The sequence below is a fragment of the Barbus barbus genome (assembly GCF_936440315.1).
Source record: "Barbus barbus genome assembly, chromosome: 38".
In the NCBI taxonomy this organism is placed as follows: domain Eukaryota; kingdom Metazoa; phylum Chordata; class Actinopteri; order Cypriniformes; family Cyprinidae; genus Barbus; species Barbus barbus.
The window spans coordinates 25,970,122-25,992,321 of record NC_136716.1 but is presented as its reverse complement, the minus strand read 5'-3'; the positions used below and the strand labels follow the sequence as shown (position 1 = coordinate 25,992,321).

The 22,200-nt window shown below is 38.0% G+C and overlaps 2 protein-coding genes across 2 annotated transcripts in view; both read left to right on the top strand.

Annotated features, from left to right (window-relative positions):
- Positions 1-1,235: 1,235 nt before the first annotated feature.
- On the top strand, positions 1,236-3,023 carry LOC306857487 (uncharacterized protein; the record flags this gene model as incomplete). The annotated part of the gene is made up of 4 exons (XM_079397465.1): positions 1,236-1,484; positions 1,664-1,781; positions 2,042-2,555; positions 2,999-3,023. 4 exons carry the CDS (start codon positions 1,236-1,238, stop codon positions 3,021-3,023), a joined length of 906 nt encoding a protein of 301 aa, XP_079253591.1.
- Positions 3,024-3,564: 541 nt separating this feature from the next.
- The window catches only part of LOC306857531 (PH and SEC7 domain-containing protein 1-like), a gene marked incomplete at its 5' end in the record, with an annotated part of 39,430 nt that continues 20,794 nt past the window's right edge, over positions 3,565-22,200 (top strand). Inside the window, 6 exons of the mRNA XM_079397516.1 lie at positions 3,565-3,893; positions 10,480-10,671; positions 11,841-11,921; positions 12,438-12,550; positions 12,642-12,700; positions 15,117-15,206. Coding sequence (XP_079253642.1) covers positions 3,565-3,893; positions 10,480-10,671; positions 11,841-11,921; positions 12,438-12,550; positions 12,642-12,700; positions 15,117-15,206 — 864 coding nt within the window. The remainder of the gene's footprint in view (positions 3,894-10,479; positions 10,672-11,840; positions 11,922-12,437; positions 12,551-12,641; positions 12,701-15,116; positions 15,207-22,200) is intronic.

Below are 22,200 nucleotides of genomic sequence, written 5' to 3'. Positions count from 1 at the left end.
TTAAGGAATTTGGGTCTCCCCAGTTGAGGTGTAAGCTTTCTCATTGCTCAGACTGGAGTCCGGAGTTTCATCAGCAAAATAGAGAAAGATGCCAGTCTTGGGCAAGCCCACCAGTGCCAAAATGTAGTGCCTACCGCCATGATCCTGACCAAGGCAGGGTAGGAGCTGCGTGTGGTGTCCCCAAAAGCCCAGCACCAGATGCTTTCTCATCCCACAACAACCAGCAGAAATCCACCTCCAGGTCTCAAGGATGCCCCAAGCAGGAACTCCGTTCAAAGCAAGACTGCTCCGCTCCAGTTCTTCCAAAGAAGGCTGAAGACAGGACTCCGTCAGGGCAAAGGACCAGCCTCACAAACACATCCACTCATGGTCTGAACCAGCTGAGTGGAAGCAATAACTCCTCAGCTCTGAACAGTCCTGAGATCACCCACAAGATTGCAGAAGAGGCCACCAAGGTGTCAACAATTTTCAACGAGGTCCGAAGTTCTCCTCTCGATGTTTTCGGGGGTTCATCTAATCTAAGTAGCACAAACTATGGGTATCCTTCTAGAGAAATCCAGCACGAGTCCTTACAGCAGAGTCCAGTGCATCATTCAGCTGTCAACATGAACATACCTGTGCATGAAGACCATTCTACGACAAATGGGGTTCCTCCGCACCTGCATGAAGCACCAGCTACTAAGAGCTTGGATTTAAGAGATGATCTGGCCAATCACTCATTCTGCCCTGCCCCAGTGAGAGGAGACCCTGATTCTCCAGCCCTCCCATCTCGTCTTCTTCGTCCAAGTCTGTCCAAAGCAGACGTGTGTTCTCCACTCAGAGATCCTCGTCAGCTTAGACCTGACCTGCCAGTCTCTGAGAGCCCCACTTTACACCGTCACAAGCCTCCACAGTACACTGGAGAGGAGTGGACATCTGGGGAACCCTGGTTCCTGGACGAGGAGGACTGGAATTACCATGTTGTCGCAGAAAGTGTGGAGATCTCCAGGCGGTTGTTTATTGGTCAGAGTGTGGACGATTCTCCGGTCAGTTGGACATCTAGACAGCAGTGGAAAGAGCAGGCAAAGAAAGAGGAAGGGAAGTTCAGTTTGTCAGAAAAGTTAGAAGCTAATTTCAGGAGCAGCAGTCCAGTGTACAGAAAAAGCGATAGGGTTGAGGTCATAGAACGAAGAGAGGAGATTGTGAGCAATTCGGTATGTGGAGCAAACCACAGCCCTGGGGAAAGTGCAGAGGATATGACCAGGCTAACACAGCAACAGAGACAGGCAGAATGGAGGAGAAGACAGGCTTTGCTTCTAGGGCCAGTGGTATTAGAAGAGGGGGAGCGAGGAGAGGACGAACAGGGATTTGGAGATCACCAGGGTTTGGTTGGGTCGTCCCCAAGCTCTAGTGGAGTAACGGGAAGCCTAGGAGACAGAGATTGCATCTCACCTGAGTCCAGCCAGAACAGCAACCAATCAGATCACCCATCATCAGGAATACAGGTGAGTCCCTCTTCGTAAAATAATTTTTGCATTATTGCTTGAATTCCAGCTATGTTATTACAGTGCTTTAAGAACAGTTTGAACAAGTTCCTTCTGATGAATGAGGCCCTTTGTTTGCAAGTACATCGAGTTCACTGTTTATTATAAGCTAATGTGTTTATATTGTGTGGGTGTTGCAGTCTGATGGCGGTTCTTTAGTGCCAGGTCCATCTCTACACTGTCAGAAAATGGCTCGTGCCAAGTGGGAGTTTCTGTTTGGCACTCCAGCAGAAAACACTGCCAGCAAAAGAGAGAAGAGTGAGTATCCAGTTGACCCCTTTAATATCAGTTTTAATGATCACTTAGATTCCGGCATTAGCAATTAAGTGCTGTTTTCTAGGATTATTTTAAAGCATAAATACGTTTAGATCAGGGGTGTCAAACTCAATTCCTGGAGGGCCACAGCCCTGCAGAGCTTAGCTCCAACCCTAAGTAAACATCAACAAAACATTGTCATTATACATTGAACCAAACTGATCACTTCATAGCTGAATTTTTTTTATTTATTCTTCACCTAGATGTTCTAGAATCCTCCACAGCTCCACCAAATGGCCATTCCACCCCAATACCACCCTCATACCTGCCATTGGAGGAGCTTGCTCTCAGAGCTAATCATGACGTCCAACACGTGGAGGTGGAGCTGGTGACTCCGCCCCCTGCGGCCCCAGGCACCTCCCCCAAAACGGGCATAATTCGGCGAACATTGAAATACACCGAGACCGATTTGGACGCCGTTCCTTTACGATGTTACCGGGAGACAGACATAGACGAGGTGCTGTTAGCAGAGCAAGAGGATGCTGACTCAGCGTTTGGAAGTAACCGAAGTGTCATGGGAACTTCCTGTGCTGGGAGCAGCCCGCTAGGTGAGATGCCGAATGAAAGAACAGATGGACAGGAGGAGGAGGAGGAGGAGGAGGAAGAAGAGGAGGAGGTTGCGAGCTGGGTCACTGTCAGGATGCAGGGCGATGTGAGGAGGCTGTTGGCTGATCAGCGAGATGAGGAAGAGGAGTTTTACAGCATGATGCTAAAGAGGTGGGAAGTGGCAAACACACATTTATTTTTTTTAAAGGGGTCATCGGCTGCCCATTTTCCACAAGTTGATATGATTATTTAGGATCATAATGAAAAGTCTATAACACTTTGTTTAAAATTTCTCAATGGTAGTGTAAAAAACACCTTCTTTACCCTGTGAAAATCAGTTCTGTTTTCAGCAAGCCATTTTTTAGGCCATATTGCTTTAAACGCTAATGAGCTCTGTTTACCCCGCCCCTCTCTTCCGTGGAGTGACGAGCAGACTGTAAACTAGCACATTATTAGGAAAAGCGATTTGCAAAGATTTATTAAAAAAACCCTTATCACTTCTTCTGTAGATGAAGCTGGATCACGAATGATCCGCGTGAACATAGACGCACTTAGGCAGATCGGGGATCGGTGCATTCCCTTAAAAAAAAAACGTTAATCCTCTCCATCTTCAGCGGCTCAGATGTCGAGAGTAACTAATGACTGCTATATTTATTATTATATCCAACAACAAAACAAAACTCAATCGCTTAATCAGAGACATCTTGTCTTCCCCTGCACCGGAGTCGACACAATGGCGGGACAGCTCACTTAGGGCGGGTCTAATGTAAGATGGCCTTGTCAATCAACTATCATTGGAGCGGCCTGTACAGAACTACGTCATTTTGACAGGAATCTCAGAACAGCCTGATTTGAGAAAGGGGATTTTAAAATAGGGATTTAAAAAAAAACACTGGGTGGATTTTTATCATTATAGAATGGATGTGTACAAACACTTCCAACACACATTTTTGTTTAAAAAACTGGTAAAGTGAATTTTGCATCCGATGACCCCTTTAAGAAACTTTTAAACAATTCATTATGGTTCAGAATATCAGAAATAACAAGCCTATCTTTTTCTAGGCCTCAAGATCATTTCAGTAACAACCACCCAGCTCTAAAATCTCCCATCCTGGTCCGTGGTCCTCGCAGAAGGTCCGGAGACAGTTTGGACACATTCAGCCGGCATTTTGAGAACATCATGGAGTCACACCGTGCCAAGGGCACCTCCTACAGCAGTCTGGACAGTCCCGACCCTCTGACCTCTAGCACTCAAACCATCCTGACCTTTGACCTCCCCACACTGACTCCACAGGTGCAGGGTCAGATCTACCATAGCGCCCGGCAAATTGTGGAGCTCAGTTTCGCGCCATTGGCACATGTAGAGATGCCCAGCCTCTCAGAGTCGGCACTGACAATAACAGGAGATACGGATGCCACACGGGCGCCATCCAGCGAACGTCTCAGCAGCGGGTCCGACGATCGCAACGGACAGAGCTGGCAGAGCAACCCACCTCTTTCACTGCCCAGGTTTGTGTCATTTTCATCACTAAAGTGAGCAATTATATGTTTTGGCTAGGAAAATTTAGTAGTGTGCTATGGTTGTAGAAGGTCATCTGTGTAGTATGGAGGTATGCCATTCTGAGAGCTTGTCCTAATACTCACACTTGCGGTCTTGGCCACATGAGGGCACGTGCATGCAACAGGAAGTAATTTCACATGACTGTCCCAGGGTTTAAAAATGCTAAAGCTCAGTGCCCTTAACACAAACTAAATCCACACTTTTTCAAACACCGCTCTGGAGCAGTATGCAAGGCAAAGTGTATCCCATCATGTTCGGGAAATAAATCTTGAAACTTTTTACAAAGAGGTCCAAAAAACCTTCCCAGTGTAAGTTACATTTGAATAATGATTAGGTATTACAATTTGGTAGTAAAGCATAAAGGGTTGCATATTTTGTTTGTGCAAAGATAAGTATGTTTATTTTGTACAACATTTGCAACTGCTTTTGAATCACTTAATTAGAAGCACCCCAACTGTTCAATTGTGTTGTCTGTTATAGAGACTACTGAACATTTTAGAAGTTTAGTGAAAATCAAAACAAAGCTCTGTAAATGCTTGAATTTTTAAAACACTATAAGTGTGTCCCACTGGATAATGAAAGGTTGTAGTCTTCGTGCTCACTTGAACATTTAGAGGAAATATGTCATGTAAGTAGACAAGTGGTCAAGACCGCAAGTGTGGCTATTTGGACAAGCCCAGAGTATACCTGGCTCACTAATATGTTCTTTGCAATGGCTCAGTTTTTCCAGCAGAGGGAGTATTCAAGCAACCATTTCTTTTGACGTAAAACATACTAACAAGGGTTTAGGGTTACTAAGTAATCAATATAAAATAATTTGTAATATTTTATGGATTTTATTTATTATATACTATGCACATTCCATTTTCAACTCGTTTTGAGAGGCTAGGGGTGTGTGTGTGTGAAGGACAGATGAAAGGCAAAGCCGATTGCTGGCAGACAACAGAAGTTACTGCCGCATGGATCACCTTGAGACACAGAGAAACCCAGGAGGCTGGGAATAGTTTGAAAAATTATTTATAACTAGAGGAATTTTACTCCATAAATCCTTATTTATACGATGAATATTGTGATGTGTCCCATGTCTGTATTCTGTTTTTGTCTTATATAAGTTAGCACCTGTTGTAAATGTTATATGTATTTGGAGGCACAGTTCAGCATTGCACTGCAATATTACACAACCATCCTGTAGTAGCTAAAGTAAACCACTAGATGGAGACAGTTATTCATAAGTGCTATTTGCAAAGGTGTCACTTAGAATCAAGCATATCTTTAGTATTAAAAGCATCACTGTTGCAATTGCCTGTATTGTATAAAAAATCCCTATGTTAGATATGGATGAGGTGCAACGGTTTAACTAATACAATAAACACAACACAATGGATTTGCACTGGTCAGCCAACCTATCAACCAATCAAATCCTAGTTGTCTTATAATGAGTGCTCATTTGTTAGGCCAGTTAAAATTGTGTGTGTTATTCATTTGGCATGGCAGGAACAGTAGCAGCATTGTGAAGGTGCTTAGCCAAACGTTAAGCAGCGGCAGCGGCACAGAAAAACTTTCTCTCTTTCATTCTATGTTTGACTGTTTTCCCTACATAGAATACAGAGAAAATAGTATAAGGTTAATCATCAAGTGGATTGTGTGTGAATATACACTACCATTCAATTAACATGTCCGGGGAAGTCGTGGCCTAATGTTAGAGAGTCGGACTCGTAATCCGAAGGTTGCGGGTTTGAGTCTCGGGCCGGCAGGGATTGTAGGTGGGGGGAGTGAATGTCCAGCGCTCTCTCCACCCTCAATACCACGACTGAGGTGCCCTTGAGCAAGGCACCGAACCCCCAACTGCTCCCCGGGCGCCGCAGCATAAATGCTGCCCACTGCTCCGGGTGTGTGTTCACGGTGTGTGTGTTCACTGCTGTGTGTGTGCACGTTGGATGGGTTAAATGCAGAGCACGAATTCCGAGTATGGGTCACTTTACTTGGCAGTATGTCACTTCACTTCACTTCAAAAGTTTGGGATTGGTAAGATTTCTTTTAATGTTTTTTCCGAGAAGTTATGTTCATCGATACTGCATTATATTTGATCAAAAATACAGTGAAAAACAGAAATATTTTTACAATTTAAAATAACCGTTCTTTGTGTGAATATCTGTTAACATGTCATTTATTCCTGTGATCGAAGCTGAATTTTTAGCATCATTACTTCAGTGTCACATGATCCTTCAGAAATCATTCTATGCTGATTTGCTTATTATCAAGATTGAAAACAGTTGTTCTGCTTCATATTATTGTGAAAGCAGCGATGCATTTTGTTTTCTATCAAGTCATTTCTACTGACTCGTTGGTTGTTTACCGCAAAATGGTACAGCAAAATTTTAGGACTGACAGCCACACTTACTGTAAATGCAGAAGTAAATACCTTTTAAGTGATTTTAGTTGTAGAATGTGGCTGTCACACAGATAAATAACTAAACTGTGTGTACAGAGAAAGATAAAGCACTCATTTGAGGAGTGAATGTATTCGTTAACGGTGTGTACGTGATCCTATGACTCCTAAATTACTTTATCACTATTATAAAGAGAATCATGGGAGAGAAAACCAATGGTTTGTACATTTTAAAATGCATGTGAACTGAGTCGTCACTATAGAGGGAGCAATTGAGAGATGTTACATGCCACACTGAACTGAGAAGGTCATTGGAGCGTCAACAACATTCACAAAGAGAGAGAAAGCAGTGGGAAACTCATTGGGAATAAAATATCTGGCAAGTTAGTGAGCTAAACAATTCGAGGATGCATTGAAATTTCAGGATCTTTGGAATAGAGCTATTTAATGACTAAAAACAGATTAATTCAGTCACAAAGAGATTCAAACCGCAGCATTGGTCTCACGGAGATGTCCTCAAACACCTGAGGTGATTCTGAGAGCACAGTCGCTGGACAAACGGCTCAGGTGGACTGCGAAAAGCTGAGCATTAATTCAAACATGGCTCAGGTTCAGAGAGTCACATCACGGAGGCGTTTTGGCAGAGATGGTCTGAGGGAAAAAGCCCACTCAGTGTTTTGCTGGCATTGCTCTGCGCTGAAGGAGAGGAGCGTCCTGACCCGCTGCCACACACCGTACAGGTAGAAACCGTTTGGACTGGATGCAGATTAGCACTGTATTGCTGTATTAATCTGTCATTGTCCTAATGAATGTAATATAGAAGTATTAAGCAGAAAAGACAAGCATAACTGTTGTTATTGCTCATAATTTGGTATTATAAAACTGGAAACAACACAGAACACCTACAATGGGCAAAGTCAAGTCACCTTTATATATATAGTGCTTTTAACAATACAGATTGCATCAAAGCAACTTTCCAATATCAAAATAGGAAAATAGTGTGTCTATGTAAAATGACAAGATTAAACACTCAATTTTCAGTTAAAGGCATTTCATTATTGAATTCAGTGATGTCATCGTCCAGCTCAGTTCAGTTTAAATCGTATCTGTGCAATCAAGTCAACGATTTGTGCAATACTTGTCCCCAATGGCCGTCTAGGTGACGAGGTCTTCACTGGGGATCTGTCTCTGGGGCTCATCTAGGTGTCCTGATATCCGCTGATGTTCAAGGCTGTAGAGGTAGTCTCTAGGTGATGATCTACCATCTGATCTGGATACGGACTGGATCGGGTGGCTACGGTGATCTCGGAATAAGAAAGAAAGAGACTAATATTAGCGTAGATGCCATTCTTCTTACGATGTAACAAGTACATCGGGTGTTAAATAAATAAATTATTAGAAATTAAATGAAAAGAAACTGAGCATAGTAGATTTGTTTTTTTTCCCCTGTTGTACCGAAATCGTATCGAACCGTGACCCCTGAACTGAGGTGCGTACCGAACCGTGACATCTGTGTACCGTGCCATCCCTACAGCTGATGCTTTCTTTTTTGTTCATTTAGCCACTGTATTGAATAAATACCTGGGGTTATGTTTGTTTTCTTCTAAAAGAGACTAAAAGTAATTAGATCTAGCAGCAGTTTCCAATGCTTTTCTGTAGATAGGGTACTTTCCCGCCAAGCAATACGAAATACCTCTAGTTTTGTTTTCCTACAGCTGCGCTCCATTTTCCGGACTGCTATCTTTAGAGTGCAAGTGTGCTCATTATACCACGGTGTTGGACTCTTTTCCTTAATCTTCCTTAAGAGCAACCATATCTAAAGTGCTAGAAAAGAGAGAGTCCATAGTTTCTGTTACATCATCAAGTTTTTCTGCGCTGTTGGATATGCTGAGGAATTGAGATCAATCAGGAAGATTGAGAAAGGTCTGACTGCAGATTTGCACTTTCAGACACTTTCGTTTCCGCGAGAAATTATTAAATGTCATCTATAGGAGAAAAAGACACAACCTGCAAATCCGTGGCTACAGAACAGCAGAATATGAGTTTTCTCGTTAAGCATTTTCCTCCCGTAGAAAACCATAAACATTTAATATGGCTTAATGTGTTAAGATAGTGCTATTAAAATATCAAATTCAATATACAGTTTAATTAATATAATGATTATGTACATAGTATTTTCCTCCCATACCACAAAACGTGGGGTAATGTGGCTTGTGGCGTAATGGATGATATAGAGCAAACTCAATATGCTCATCATCATTATTAAATGATTATGTACAGGCAAGTGAGCCCAGAATAAACGCAACATACAAAGTTTCACGTTAAGCGTTTTTCCAAATAGAATAAACGGTCTACAGCTCTTTTATATCATTGTCTTTGTCCATTAAGCTATATTATGCGTTTTATTTAAAATTATTTTCTATGGGAGGAAAACGCTTAACGAGAAACTTTGTGCATTGCGTTCATATTCTGCTGTTCTGTAGCCATGGATTTGCAGGTCTTGTCTTTTTCTCCTACAGATGACTTGCAGGACCCTGTTCGTTATTGTACTAAATTAGTTTTAAAGCATCGCATCCTTTTACTATCACAATGCATTTCATAATGCACGTTCATATCTGGTGGTCTGTATATTTGTGTCAAGACTTATAGGCTAATTAATTGTCTTTGTCATCTTAGTCAAAGACTACAGAACACCCTCAAGTCCCTTATTATTATTATTATTATTATTATTATTATTATATTAAATTTAGTCCATTATGCCACATTAAGCGTATTGCTGTATGGGAGGACAAGGGAAAGTTTGCGTATTGTGTTCATGGCCGTCTGCTTGCCTTGTAGTACATTTAATAATAACTATATATCAAATTTTACCTTTTAATTGTGCTTAATGCATCTTAATACATTAAGCCATATTAAATATTTATGGGTTTATATAAATATATTTCAGTCATTTTTTTTTTTTTTCTCCCAAGTAATGAAAATACTTTTAGATTTAGATTCAGTTAACATTAATAACCCAGATATGGAATAAATAGTGATTTGCCACACGTGTCTCTTTAAGAAGCGTTTCTGCGCTTAGTCAGCTTTGTTTGCGTTTCACTCATTTCTGCCCATGGTTTGTTTTTCGTGTGGGTTTGATACATTTTGTGTGGATTTATCAAATTTTTTTCTTCTTTTTTTATTCATTTGTTAATGTTTATTATGTAACGTTAATTTCAAGTAATAAAAAAAAAAGGCTTTAGTTGTTGTTTGTCAATGCTAATAGGGTTGATACTCCATAAGATATGGAGTAAAGACTCATTTGTCGTGCTTGTCTCTTTAAGAAGCATTTCTGTGCTTCCAGACGTCTTTGTTTGAGTTTCACACATTTGTGCCCATGGTTTGTTTTTGGTGTGGATTTAGCGTGAGTCACTGATAAGAAGTGGAGAGATGAGGACTGCTGTCCCACGTTCATTTATAGAAACCAGAGGAAATCGGATCAATAGGGCGCAATAACAATTTAACACCATTACAAAATGGAAATGATTTCTGACTGTAAAGCTGTTTGTGGTTGTTATTTAGCTTGGTAACCACAATTTATGCCAGAATCCCAGATACTACATTTACATCAGTGTTAGTAGTGTCAAATCATGTCATATGTGCTCTCCTTTAAATAATATTTCTGTCATTTAGTTGAATGTGTTTGAAGAACATTTGTTTAACAAGGTTTTTGGTCGCTACGTAATTCCCATACTTCAATTTGTAATGACTCTATGATTATTTTATAATTATAAAATGGAAGTGTGGCAGAACTCACCATACATTTTAGTACGCTTATATATCTTACAATGTTTTTTGTACTTTTTGTATCTTGCATGAAATGGTGCTTCCTAGTCTATTTCTGTTTTCATCCTTTAGAAAAGTGGTGCAGTGTTTATGTAATGTACTGAGTGTTATGGTAATGAATGGTTACCACGCTTATGCATAATGTTTTTGCATGGTACTTAAAGTTACCATGAAAAAAACAATAACATAATTATTTTCATTGAGAAAATTTAGTTAAACTTCACGTCTTTATGCAAAATGCATGTTCTCCAGCTGGGCTGTCAGAGGTCATTATTGGCTTCTCAGCACAGCAGAATGATGTTATTTGTGTGTTTGTTCAGAGAGAAATCTCCTCGCTTTCCTGCGGACCCAGGTTTGGATCAGGAGCTGAGCGAGCGTTTGGGTTTGGGCAGTAATGACACTCTCAGTAACGGTAACCGTGCTGATCTGGACTCTGCCAAACGTCTGGCCAAGCGGCTCTACAATCTCGACGGCTTCAGGAAGTGTGACGTTGCACGACATTTGAGTAAAAAGTGAGTAAATCCTCTTTAAGCGTGTTACTTTAGTGTTGCTAGTCTTGTTACTATATATATATATATGGTAGTTTAATTTGTTAACATTAGTTAATGCATTAACTAACAACAAGCAATATATTTTTACAGCATTTTTTAACGTTTGTTAATATTAGTTAATAAAAATGTTAATGTTCATAATAGTTCAGTGCATTAACTTGTTAACAATTTTAATGTTAACAAACTAATGTAAACAACTTGTAAAGTGTCGCCATACTGAAAATGATTAATATGCAAATTAATTATATATATAGAGAGAGAAAGAGCGTGTGTGTGTGTGTGTGTGTGTGTGTGTGTGCGTGTACATATACTGTATATGTGTGTATGTGCATATGTGTATATGTGTATATATACTGTATATATGTATATATACTGTATATATAGTGTATATTAGACAATTTTTCAGATTTTCTTTTAATTTAAGTTTCTATTTAGGTTTAATATGTTTTAAGCTAATTTTTTTCTAATTTTTTGTACTTAAACTTATTTCAGTCAGTTGACAAGGCAACAGTTTTTCATCTAAAATTTGTATTATTTCAGCTTTAATTTAATAAAATGGTTTTTATTAGTTTAACTATAACAATAACACATCTTAGCAATACATTATGCTGTCATTTTTATTCTTGTGTATTCATGCATTTTAATATTTTTTTGTTTTAATTATTATTTTATTTTTTTATGTCAAAAACAGAGTCATTACATTTTTCTGAACACAATAATATTTTTTTTGGAATAGCATGCGCTCCTGTATTGTTCACCAAAAAAATCAGGAACATGTTAGAAAGTAAATGCAGTCAGTTTTGATTTCATGTTGACTTTAAAGTTTGAGCATCTTCTCTCTGACCTTGTGGTGTGTCCATCTCTGTCTGTCCTGTGCTGGTCTCTGTGCCGCTGTTATATAACGCAGGATTTCATGCAGCTTTTATTCTCTGGCTCTGCTTTTATTGCTCACAGCATCTGTACTTTAAGAGCTCTTCTCTCTCTGACAGGTGCATCATGGGAATGTTCATCCAGCGGTGTATCTCTGACAGGCCTTGGTCGCGTCTGTCACCCTTCCTCCCGTGTCTTCCTTGTTTGTTCTTGCATTGTCATCCTCTTTGACTGTCTTTTCATATCTGACTCCTTTTTAGCAATGACTTCAGTCGCCTGGTGGCAAAGGAATATCTGCACTACTTCAATTTTACTGAAATGACTTTGGACCAAGCTCTAAGGTCAGCACATTAAATATGTAAATGAAAATGTTTTTTCTTTTTGTTTAACTACACACAAAATATCTATCTATCCATACGTACACACATTGTGTGTGTATATTTAAAGTAATTTTAATAAGCAACAATATAATTATATCACTTGCGTGTTAATATTATTCTAAATTCATACATTTATTATGTTTATGATGATATGTTTAGTAATATACTATATCTACAAGTTATGTAATAGTGAGTGTGTGTGTGTATTATATAATTTGTATATACAGTGAAATAACATTATTAGTAATAATAAGCAATAATTTACTACTAGTAATAGTTATATCTGTAATACTAAATTACTAACTAAAAAATATGATTTTTCAAGTCAGTTTAGAAATACTGGACACCTAAATGAATTTTAGCATTTTACATTTAATTTTCATTTGTATAAATTATCATGACATTGGCTTATAATGTTTTTTTCATCATCGTGTGTTGATGTCAGGGCATTTGTTTATTATTGCTTGTGTTTTTCAGGGCATTTCTGCTCGAGTTTGCTCTGACAGGTGAGACGCAGGAGAGAGAGCGGATCTTAGCACAGTTTTCCCGTCGATATGTGCAGTGCAATTCATCTCTCACGCTATCTGAAGGTACAGCTTGTGTGTGTGTGTGTGTGTGTGTCACATAATAAACACAACATACATGTGTAAATATGTATTTGTGTGTGATTGTGTCTCTCAGACAGTGTCCACACGCTGATCTGTGCTCTTATGCTGCTCAACACAGACCTGCACGGCCACGTGAGTCAACTCTGAAATCACTGAATTATCACTTCACCACACAGACAAGAGTAATGCAGGGTCAGATCTTCATCTCAACAACACTGCAGCAGTGCAGTCACACACATCCAAGAACATGCATTGGGTTTCCAAAGGCTGAGACCTGAGACATATTTTTCCAGTTTATTACATTTTTTTTTTTTATTATTGTAAATGATATTGTCAGCATTACAATTTGAGTGAAAAGGTGAATTAAAAATATACAGTACATGAACTAACTTTACAGTACAACTAATATTGTTTTTTTTACATTTCAATTTATCTTTAATTTTTCAGTCGTTTTAGCACTTCAACAGTTTTTAGATAATATTTCACATTTTTGAGTTTTCTTTGTTTTTCATGCAATTTATTTTATTAGTTTTTTTTATATTTCTATTTAGCTGTATTTTATTTTAGTTCAAGTAATTTTAGTACTTCGACTTAATCTTATTTTAGTTAGTTGTGAAGGCAATATTTCGGTTTTTGCTTGTTTTTGTTTTTCATCATATATTTATATTTTGCTTTTAGTTTTTTAATATTTCTGTGCATTGTATTACTGATTTTAGTAATTAAACATATTTCAGTTGGTTGTGAAGGCAAAATTTCACATTTTCATTTGCTTGAATTTTTTTTATTTCTCTTTAGCTCTTTATTTTAGTTTTAGAAATTAAGTTTTACATGTAATATTTATATTTATTATTATGTTTTATTTTAAGCTTCATTTTAATTACCCAAATTAACCAAATAGTTATAGTATTAGTTTTTAGTTAACAATAGCCAAATCACTACTGATTTCAGTACAGTTTACCATTAACATGTTGATAAACTATTAATCTAATAAGTAATCTAATAAGCATAAAATGTGTAGTGCACACAGATACTGGATGCAATATTCAGTTTTAAGTTAGATACTTTACCATATTTTTTGTATTGAATGATTATAAGTGAAGTTTTAATATCCATTTTTCTGTACCATTTGAATATGTGATCTTGTCGAAATGCATTATGCATTTTCTTTCTTGTAGTTTTCCTCTGAAAATGACATTTGGAGCAGCAGTTTTGCTACCATGTTGCTTTATAAGGACTGATATGATTGTCTGACTTTTAAACTCACATCCATGTGATAGTTGTAGGTCTTATGTCACAACCTTATGTTTTTAACGGATTTCAGAGATCATGTTTGACGTGTGTAATTTCTTATAGAACAAAACATGAAAGTCTGTTAACCGCCAATCTAAAAACCTATTTGAAATACTCAAGGGATCCTGAAGCCTTCCAGCTTGGCCTACAAATTGACGTCAACAGCTCTATATGCTCAGAAATACTGTCGCAAACAATAATTCTGACTTCTGTCTCAGTGTGTAAGAACAAAAGGAATAATAAAAGACTCTTAATGGCTCTTAATGTAACTCTGTGGAGTGCAAGCGTTGTGTTTAACCCTTCAGCTGTGGAAGAGGCAGAGAGATGGACGTCTGGAGGGATCTGTGGTCTGTCAATCACTGCTGATGTCTGTCTGCTGGCAGGATATTTAGCATGGCTCCTGTGCTTCTGTTAAAGGGTTTAGGGCCATCAGCGAACACATGATGCCTGTTATAGGCCAGACTCGCTGTCGCCATGGTAACAGGTTTATGGTCCTGATGAGAGCTGTGAGCGATTTCAGCTTTCCTCTGATGAAACTCCTCAGTCCACAATATCAGACGATGTATTCCAGAGCCTTTCTGCAGCTCCAGACATTCATATATTAATGCTCTCGCAGCTGAAATGTAGGACATCTCGTGCTGACTTTCAGAGGCGGAAAATGCCCGACTCTGACATCTCCTCTAAAAATGTGCAATAAGTTACAAACTCGTACACTTTTTGAGCACCTTTTAATGCATCAAAAGCCAAATCTGGTGACGAAATGTCCTGGAAATATTTTATAACAAGTAGAGGAGAAAAGGAAGGCTTAAAAATTAGGCTTATTTTTAGGTCCATTGAGTTTTTATGAATTATGGTATTGTCTTCATGACTATTAAGCACATTTTCTGCCAATTTCTTATTGCCAAAATGTTTTAAAAAGTTTTAGATTTTACAAAATAATAAATACTTATAGATTATTACAAAAACGAATACTAGATAGATAGATAGATATAATACATTTTTTGAATTATTTAATATTCTGTGTGTTTAATATTTTATTATTATTATTGTTTTTGTTGTTGTTTTATAGAAGTAAGAATATTTTCACACTATAGTGGGAAATACTGATAAAAACTTATTATTTTTGATTATATATGTTATTTATTTTTCCGCTGTGTGTGATTAAATGTGTAAAAGTCAGAATGCTGTTGATTTCTGTGTTATTGCGCAGGTGAATGAGGACTAATAACAGGTGTGTGTTGGTCATTTCTGTTGGCAGAACGTTGGCAAGCGAATGTCCTGCACTCAGTTCATCGGGAATCTGGAAGGACTAAACAGTGGCCATGATTTTCCGAAAGAACTCCTTAAGGTACTGTATATTTCATAAATACTCCGTACTAAAGCTGCATAGTGAAACTGTATTGCTTGCATTATTATTGATTGTAAATTGTCCACAGACGAGACCTGCATGTCAATAGACCATCTTTAGTAGATGATTCGAGATGTTCAGCAGGTGTGTTGTACGTACCTGTGTGTGTGTGTGTGTGTTGGCACGGGTTGTGTGGTCATGTGACAGCTGTGCTATTATAGCGTTGAGTGCTGCTGTGTGTGATTTGAAGCAGGAGAGATCTGTGTCCCGGTGGGAAGCGATAACTCTTTAGTAGGTCATTTATTGGTTTATATTATTAGATTAGTGCTGTAATGTCATTGGTAGGAAACGGGGGATGTTTTGCTTCCATTCATTAACCCTACGGGCACATTCTGAACTAATCAGATGAGTTCTTGAGTTAATACTAATGAGCTAAACGAGGTTTAGATTGGTTTCAGGGCTGATAGCGGCTGTGCCATGTGTGTTATCTAGCAGGAGATGTTTTCAAGCTGCTGCAGGACTTCAACAATAGAAAAACAAACAAAAAAACAGGAGAAAGAATATTTTTACATTAGAGGGCTACTGGGAAGGGGATTTTAAATGTACTGAAGTGTGATGAAAATAAGCTCATAATGCAAACATTAAAACTGTATTAAAGAAGTTAGATATTATATTTTAATATATTATTTATACATTTTAAATTTTTTTATTGTTTTTCAGTAGTATTACAGTGGGGAAAAAAGTGTTAAATTTAAAAAGAAAAATGGCAAAAATGACTGTTTGATAACCACCAGCAGAAGAACAGCGAATGCCATGTAGCGCCATACGTATCCCTTCTAGCCTTACCCTGCGTCCCAGTGTTCATACTATCCATCCTAAATAGTATGTGAGACTACAATAAGTGTGTCCCAAAGCATAGTATGTTGAAAAGAGTATGCCAAAAGTCCCCGGATGGTCTAATATTTCTGGTCGATTTTTGAAGTGTGGATCCGTGCACACTCTAATGGCTAAAATTGCCCACAATCCATTGCGCTTTGGTGACAGATTCAGTCCAGAACTACAAACAAGTATAAACGCGTTAGAAAAACTACAAACGTGGCGGATGCGCACGATCGACGGTTAGGTAGAGAGGTTTGCAAAAAGGGGTTTGAGTTGCTAATAATCAACATTTAACCTGGTAAAAAATATTCATTTATTGTTATCCGTGTTATATTTCATCTGCAACCGCAATGTGAACTTTTATAAAAATAAATTTGGTCGTTAACTTTTAAATGCATCATTATGAAGAAGATATGAGCAAAGTTCTCTGCATTAAAGACCCGCGACTGGCAGATCAACGAGCTACTTCTTTTCTCTTTAATACGGTAGGAAGTTAAATGAAATGAAATGTGGAGGATGTTAAGTGTGACAAGATGATTGACAGGCCAGTTTACAGTGACAGGGTGCGTGTAACAGGTGCGACAGAGCAGTTGTGTGACGTGATAGTATGTCCCAAAGCTTGCTTACTCTTGTACTACACACTCAAGTGTATACTTTTTCTTCACCAAAAGAGTACATACTTTAAGGGCGTAGTATAAGTAGGCACATTGGGATGCAGCATTAGAGTTGCACAGATGCACACTTGTAAACAAAGCCCACTAGACAGTGACCATGTGCTGATTCTGAACGCATCTCTCACATAGACTGACAACGGAGTATACTTTAAAGGCTTGTGCACTCAACTGTTTGCGAAATGGGGCTTTGTGCTCATGTATCATACCTCTCTCATTCGGCACAAATCCAAATATTCCATAATATTTCCATATTTGCGATATAACGTATCTGAATGCTAAACTATTATTTATCATGCAAATGATAGGCTTTGTACTTCAGTCGCGTTCCGACGGTGACACAGAGGCGGGTGCGCTGATGTTTGGCTCACTGTATTTTATTTGGATAAAGTACCAACTGCGCTGTCAAGTTAGAAATGCTGGATCTGATGTGTGCGTTTTGTTAGTTGTTTGTTTGTGTGTGTGTGTGTGTGTGTGTGAGCTCCGGCGCGATCACTTCAACTGTTTCCGGCAGAATCAGCTTTATTGTCTTATTGTCTTATTAATAATCACTGTGAGTGTACACAAATAAAAGCAGATCTTTATACAATGAAAACAAAACAGATTTTATATATATAACATGTAATATTTAGTATTTTCACATCTAGGTGGAAAACATTGTAATTTGTCTGTTAAAAATAAATGAAAAGAAACACAGAGCATAGTAGATTTGTTGTTTTTTTTCCTGTTGTACCGAAATCATATTAAAACGTGACCCCTGAACTGAGCTACGTACCGAACCGTGACATCTGTGTACCGTGCCACCCCTAATATATATATATATATATATATGTATATATGTGTGTAGATTTAACACTTCTGGGTTTATTTTTTTCACATAGGAAGTGGAAGGTCAGGTTGAAAGCATTGCATTGTGGGATACGTTTTGTGCATTTTGCACATTCCGTGGAGAAAATGTTTATGCACATTGTATGTACTACATAAAGAACGATAATTGTGATGGTATGCTATTCTGAAGCAAATTGTGGGCTTGCTGTTGGTTCAGTCTGGTTTGCACTGACCCGTCCTTCAATAGTGGCTTTTTTGCAAAGCCGCATCACATTGTGACAGGAAAAAGGCAGAGAAAATCCTGTTTTCCATGGCATGGATCCTTTGAAATCTCAGTGCTCTGGTAAAGCCGCAGCAGTGAGCTGCTTGTGTTTCAGTCCTTCATCTTGTTGATGAAAACACTGACTCTCGCTGGGACAGAAACCGTCTGAAGAGCGGTAGACGAAGCGAGGAAGAGCCGATGGAGCTCGCTCTGTGTTCTTGCTGTTCATGCCAAGTGTTTTAACTCAGTCTGTATAGCTTTTATGACGACCTCTTTCTTTTCTTTCCCTCCAGCAATCCTTTTCTCTGTCCCTCGCAACATCAATTCTCACACGCTTGCCTCCTACTCGTTCTGCTTCTCTCATTTAAACTCAACAGCTGAGCAGGCCAGCTTACATAAGCACATTTCACTCACACATTGTCATATAAAGCAAAGCTGTTATTGTGAGGTGCTAATTATTGGACGAACGGGGTTATTGTTGAATATAAAATGGATTGTTTTGGCTCTAAAATCTGATTGGATGAGCTACTTTCAAAGACGATTTACACACATCAGTGAGGCACAGCAGGAGAATTATATATGGATGTGACATGTTCCTAGACGCTATATTTTCAAACAATAAATGGCCTACAGTTTGTGCTTAATCATGGGTTCTTTGATTGATTGAATTATAAAGCCTCAGTAAGTAAAAATAAAAGTAAATAAATATTAAATAAAATATAAAATGTTAAATAAATTAAATATAAATATTAATAAAAAAAATTATAATTCATTAATAAATAAATTTATAAAATGAAATGAGTAAAAATTAAATTCTTAACCATGGGTTCTTGTGGCTTGCTTGATTATTTTATTTATGTATTTTTTAATGTACCTACTTACTATATGCTATTATATAATATATGGTGTGTGTACATATACAGTCATGGCCAAAAATATCGGCACCCTTGGTAAATATGATCAAAGAAGGCTGTGAATATCTGTATTGTTAATCCTTTTGATCTTCTTTTATTTAAAAAATTCGCAAAAAAATCTAACCTTTCATTGGATAAGAATTTAAAATGGGGGGAAATATCATTATGAAATAAATGTTTTTCTCAAACACACGTTGGACACAATATCTCTGAAGTATATTCCCATTCATATTCACAATTCTGAGCACTCCAGGGTGATTATGAACATGAAATTATCCAGCCATGGCTTCCTGTTTCACAGAAATATAAATAGGAGGGAAAACAAAGCCCAAATTCCCTTAATCATCCATCACAATGAGAAAAACCAAAGAATATATTTCTGATGTGCAGGAAAAGATAATTGAGCTTCACAAATTAGTGAAGTGGCTTTAAGAAAAGAGCCAGAGCAGTGAAAATTCCCATTTCCACCGTCAGGGCAATAATTAAGAATTTCCAATCAACAGAAAATGTTACAAAACTGCCTGGAAGAGGACGTCCTAACGTACGGTGAGAAGGAGAGTTTGAGTGGCTAAAGACTCTCCAAGGACCACAGCTCAAAAACAAACCTCAAAAACAACACAAAAATAGGTCACTGAGCACAAAACCAAACTTCTGCTATGGCCATTCCAGTTATCTTATCCAATGAAAGGTTATATTTTTGTGAATTTTTTTATTTATTTTTTTTAAATAAAAGATCAAAAGGATTAACAATGCAGATTAATTTTCACAGCCGCCTTTGATCATATTTACCAAGGGTGCCAATATTTTTGGCCATGACTGTACAGTATATAATAAAATGTTTTATTAATTTTCAGAATTATTGTAATGAAATAATAATATTATATTCATTTATATATAACATTGATCTTTCTCTCTCTCTGTCTCTCTCTCTGTCTCTCTCTCTACAATATACATGCAGAGTGTGCGTGTGTGTGTGTGTGTGTGTGTGTGTGTGTGTATGTGCATGTTTATGTAGTTTATGAGGCACAAATTTGTATAATGACATGGGTATGACAGAGGTATTATGTCCCCTGCCTATGTCCTCGTAATTCAAAAGGCTTAAAAAACATACTAAATGGTGTTTTTTTGAAAATCTAAAAATGCACAAAGTCTCCTGTGAGGGCTAAGTTTAGGTGTAGGGTTGGTGTAGGGCAATAGCACACACAGTTTGTTCAGTATAAAAACCATTACGCCTATGGAGAGTCCCCATAAACCACAAAAACCAACGTGTGTGTGTGTGTTTTCTCCTATATTTATAATATGGTTTAAATTATGCTTTATAATGTTATATCACTTTATAGGTAATTGATCAAATTAATTTTGTGTTTTTATTTTATTTAGAGGCTCAGTGTATTTGTTTATTCATAAAATAAGTTATACAAAACTATTTATTAAACAATATAAATATAAGTTCCTATTATATTTCGATTGTGGGAATGTTTTTTTATTTATTTTATATGCTGTAATGTAAACACCAGCATCCGAAGGCTAAAGCAAGCAATGTATTGTGCACATGCATTTATTCAGACTACATTGAGTCACATCTGTAATCTAAAAAGAAAAAAAAGAGGTAAAATGCAAATATTTTCTGTGTGCCCCGCAGGAGGCATTTCTTTAGTGCAGCAGTGAAAGACGGTGGATTTGTGCCTGTCTCTCACACGTGGGTTGCTTGTGGGCTTTTGCACACACTGGTGTGGAGTGCTTGAAGTGCGTCGTCGTCATGGAGACGGAGGGGCGGGACCAAGGCTGTGGCACTGATAGGGTGGTCATGTGCTGACGGCGACCCATTTTACTGAGAGGAGATAACGACAGACGGGGGGGAAACAATTAGCTCTTTCCTGTTGAGCAAACTCCCTCAACTCAGACTGAGCGGCTCATCGCTTTGTCCAGACGAGACGGCCATGCAGGTGACGTCCATTCAGTCCCTGCACAACGTGCCATGCTATTCTAGATAGACAGATACTGTATATCATCCAGGCCAATGAATTGCGTGGAGGCAGTCAGCAATAATCATGTTTTTTTTGTGTGTGTTTTCAAATTTGTTGAAAACAGTTTGAGTAAAGATGTGCAAGGAAATGCTCATTTAAGCTGAATTTAAATTTAATTTCAATAAAGCAATTAAAGCAAAAGGAACAAACAAATTTCATATAAAATTTTCTGTTAAAATTTTTACTCAAGTAATGCAAAAATTTAGTCTTTGATATTAAATATTTATATTCATAATATTTTAGGATATTAAAGCTATAAAAATGCAGTTCACTTCTGCCCAAGATATATTTTAGAATATGTTACAGTACTATGAATAATAAATGAGCCATATTTAAATGCATCTGCAGTTCAAGTGAAAGTGTAGCTGTATAAGGGCCCAATCTTTATACTTTATTAAGAAATGCATGCTTCTTCTGAAACAACTTTCCTTTTGATGTTACCAAGCATATCTCATATAGAGACTTATACGGACATGTTTATTAAAGACATTTTATTTGATTAATATTATGTATTTTATATGCTATTGCATAAATATTAAATGTTTAGTAATACATTTTATGATAAATAGTGTTTCTATTTGCAAATTTAATGTGCTTAGATAAGGATATGGATATTTATTTATTATTTTTATGACTTAATCCATTATGCTTTTTTTTATAGACTGTATTTTTATAGACTATTTGCCAGTCACACTTAGTTTTATGTTCTTTGTGTTCATCTCTCTCCCATAATAATTCCATAATTCCATGTTCTCCCCTCTCGCTGTCCCACCTCTGAGCACAAGTGCTGAATGTTAATCAGCATTCAAAGTGAAGCAAGCCGTATGTGTGTTTGAGGGAGCTGGACCGCTGTGATTGGCTGCCTGAAACCTGAAAGAGAGAGAGAGCGACAGAGAGAGAGAGAGAGAGCTTGCAGCCTCCTCCGAGTCTCTCTGAGATATAGAGTATTTCCGTCTGCGGAGCCTGAAAGATAAAACTGAGCGGCAAAGACGACACAGGACGACGAGAGGAAGTGGACATTTTCTAATCGTCCACGGACACGTATCTGTGACTCAGTTTGGAGGAGACCGCATCCACACGCACTTCCCAAAAAATCTGTCAGACCTATCATGGATCCCAGATGGATTGACCGATAAACGGATGCAAAGGGGAGTGATGCACATCTTCTGAAAGCGCTTGGTCCTTCCAAGAAAGAAAAAAGAAAACCAGCTGAAGCTCAGAAGCAACAGGCTCCCATCTGTCTTCATCTCGGATTTTAATTTTTATTTTGCATTGCGTGCTGAATTTGGCTCGTCATTCAGGCCGGTGCAGGTGTGGGGATTCCTATGTGCCGCGCTGACCGCCTCTGTCTGTGTCTTTTGTGAGGGTGTCGTGTGTGTTTTATGTTTTCTCCCGGTTTCCGTTCGCCTCATT